Raw genomic sequence first — 1,909 nt, forward strand, 5'->3', positions numbered from 1 at the left:
TCTAATATAGAGATATGTTTTATAGCGGGGGGCACGAAGCTGTACAGGGGCACATGGTGGGGGGCACTGCCTCCCTCCTGCACCGGGGCGTTACATTCAGCAGAATGGGGACAACGACAGTGGGGAGGAGGGAGGCATAATAATGTGCCCCCCACCTCCCCCAGGAGGCTGGGGGGGGCAGGCAGGTGGGGGGAAGGGCAGAACAGGGAGCCCTGCCAACACGGAGGGGGAGTTCCACCGTGCTGGGGGGGGGGTGTTAAAGTGCGACGGGTGCGGGGTGGGGGGGCCCTACCCGCTGAGGGGGTGCAGGTCCACCTTCACCTTCTCACCGCTGCTTAGCATCCCTACGGTGGGGAAGTACCCCCCCGGCGGCACCCGTGCCTCCTTCTTGCCGATGATCTGCCCGTTGCGCGTGAAGAACACCTGGGGGGGGCAGAGCAGGGGTGCGGGGCTTGGGCTGGGGGCTGAGGGTGCCCAGAGCCCAGCACTGTGCCCCACGGATGAGGGCGATGTCGGTGCCATGGGAATGGATGTGGTGCCCCCCCCCCCTTCAGAAAAATAAAATGGGGTGTGCCCCCCAAGTCATTGTGGCTTTAAGGAAGGGGTGTGGGGGGCTCATGGCTCTATAGAGGGGCACAGTGACTTCCCCACGCCTGTATGCCCCACAGACAGCAGGGGCAGTGCGCCAGTGATGGGACTGATGCCACCACCCCCCAAAAAAACAAGAATTAAAGGAGGGTGTCCCCCCCAACTCACCACCACCTTGGTGCCGCCGCGCTCCTGCTCCGTGCCCCCCCCCTCGTCTTCCTCCTCCTCCTCCTCCTCCTCTTCCTCCTCCTCATCCTCAGGGGACACGTAGGTGACGTTGCGCACTGCACGCCGCGCTGGCAGCGCTGTGTCACACGGCTCGTCGCTGTCCCCTGGGCAGGGGGGTTTGTCACAAAGTGGGGGGTGACCCCAAACTCACCCCGGGGGGGTCCCAGCACCCCCCCGCCCACCTTCGCTGTCCAGGCTGTAGTCGCGGGGGAACATGATGCCGCAGCCCATCGTGTCCCCTTTGTAGCAGCGGGGGCCGAACGGGTCCCCCACTCCGCTGCCGTGGAAGATCTTCCCATCATCTGTGGGGACAACAGTCACCAACCCCCCCCGTGGGACATGGGAACCTCCCAAGTGCTGCGGGAGCCCCTCGTGTCCCATAGGACCCCCCCAGGCCGTGGGACCCCCCCAGCACCACAGGACACATCTCCATGTCGCGGGACCCCCCCATGGTGACACCCAGTGTCCAAAGCCAGCAGTGCCCTCACCCGCAGTGCCCCCGAGTCCCTCCTGTCTCCCCCCAACACACACACACACAAATAGAGGGGTGAGGGGGAGGGACACAAAGCGCCCCCAAATCAGGATGGGGTTGTTTCAGTGGGGGGAGGGGAAGATCAGTAGGTGGACTGGGATAACTCATGTGCCCCCTCCTTTGCATCCCAAGAAAAACCAGTGCTCCCCTTGTGTCCTACTCATAAACTATGCCCACTGATCCCAGTACCCCCCACTTTGTGTCCATCCCCTCCACGTCCCCCCCAACCCCAAAAGCCCCAGGTTGATGGGGGGGGCAGCAGGGGGCACTGACCCGCATGGTATGCCACCGAGCCCCTGCTCCAGCCGGGGTGCCGGTTTTTAGGGTAATCCTAGGAGAGGACAAAGATCCCTCAGGCTGTGTGCTGGCGGAGGGAGCACACAGTGGGACCCCCCCCCGCCCCCCACCTTGCGCGCCAGCCCCAGCGCAATGTAGCACTTCTCGCCCGGGTCCACGATCTCCACCTCGAAGTAATGGCTGCGGGTGCTGAGTGGGCGCCGCGCCTGCGCCAGCCCCACATCCACGATGCTCTTCCCCTTACCCACGTACTCCAGCAGCTGG

The 1,909-nt window shown here is 64.5% G+C and overlaps 1 protein-coding gene across 3 annotated transcripts in view; it reads right to left on the minus strand.

The window, feature by feature from the left end:
- SPRYD3 (SPRY domain containing 3) overlaps positions 1 to 1,909 on the minus strand; it is a 4,017-nt gene continuing 2,108 nt past the window's right edge. For 2 of the 3 annotated variants that reach the window (XM_021382439.1, XM_021382441.1), the window contains exons 7-11: positions 1,756 to 1,905; positions 1,622 to 1,679; positions 999 to 1,118; positions 757 to 920; positions 1 to 423 (exon numbers count right to left, since the gene is read on the minus strand). In XM_021382439.1, the coding sequence (XP_021238114.1) occupies positions 289 to 423; positions 757 to 920; positions 999 to 1,118; positions 1,622 to 1,679; positions 1,756 to 1,905 (627 nt within the window). In that variant the 3' untranslated portion in view covers positions 1 to 288. The remainder of the gene's footprint in view (positions 424 to 756; positions 921 to 998; positions 1,119 to 1,621; positions 1,680 to 1,755; positions 1,906 to 1,909) is intronic. The other variant, XM_021382440.1, reaches the window with a different exon arrangement.

The sequence above is a fragment of the Numida meleagris genome, unplaced genomic scaffold (genome assembly GCF_002078875.1).
Source record: "Numida meleagris isolate 19003 breed g44 Domestic line unplaced genomic scaffold, NumMel1.0 unplaced_Scaffold244, whole genome shotgun sequence".
In the NCBI taxonomy this organism is placed as follows: domain Eukaryota; kingdom Metazoa; phylum Chordata; class Aves; order Galliformes; family Numididae; genus Numida; species Numida meleagris.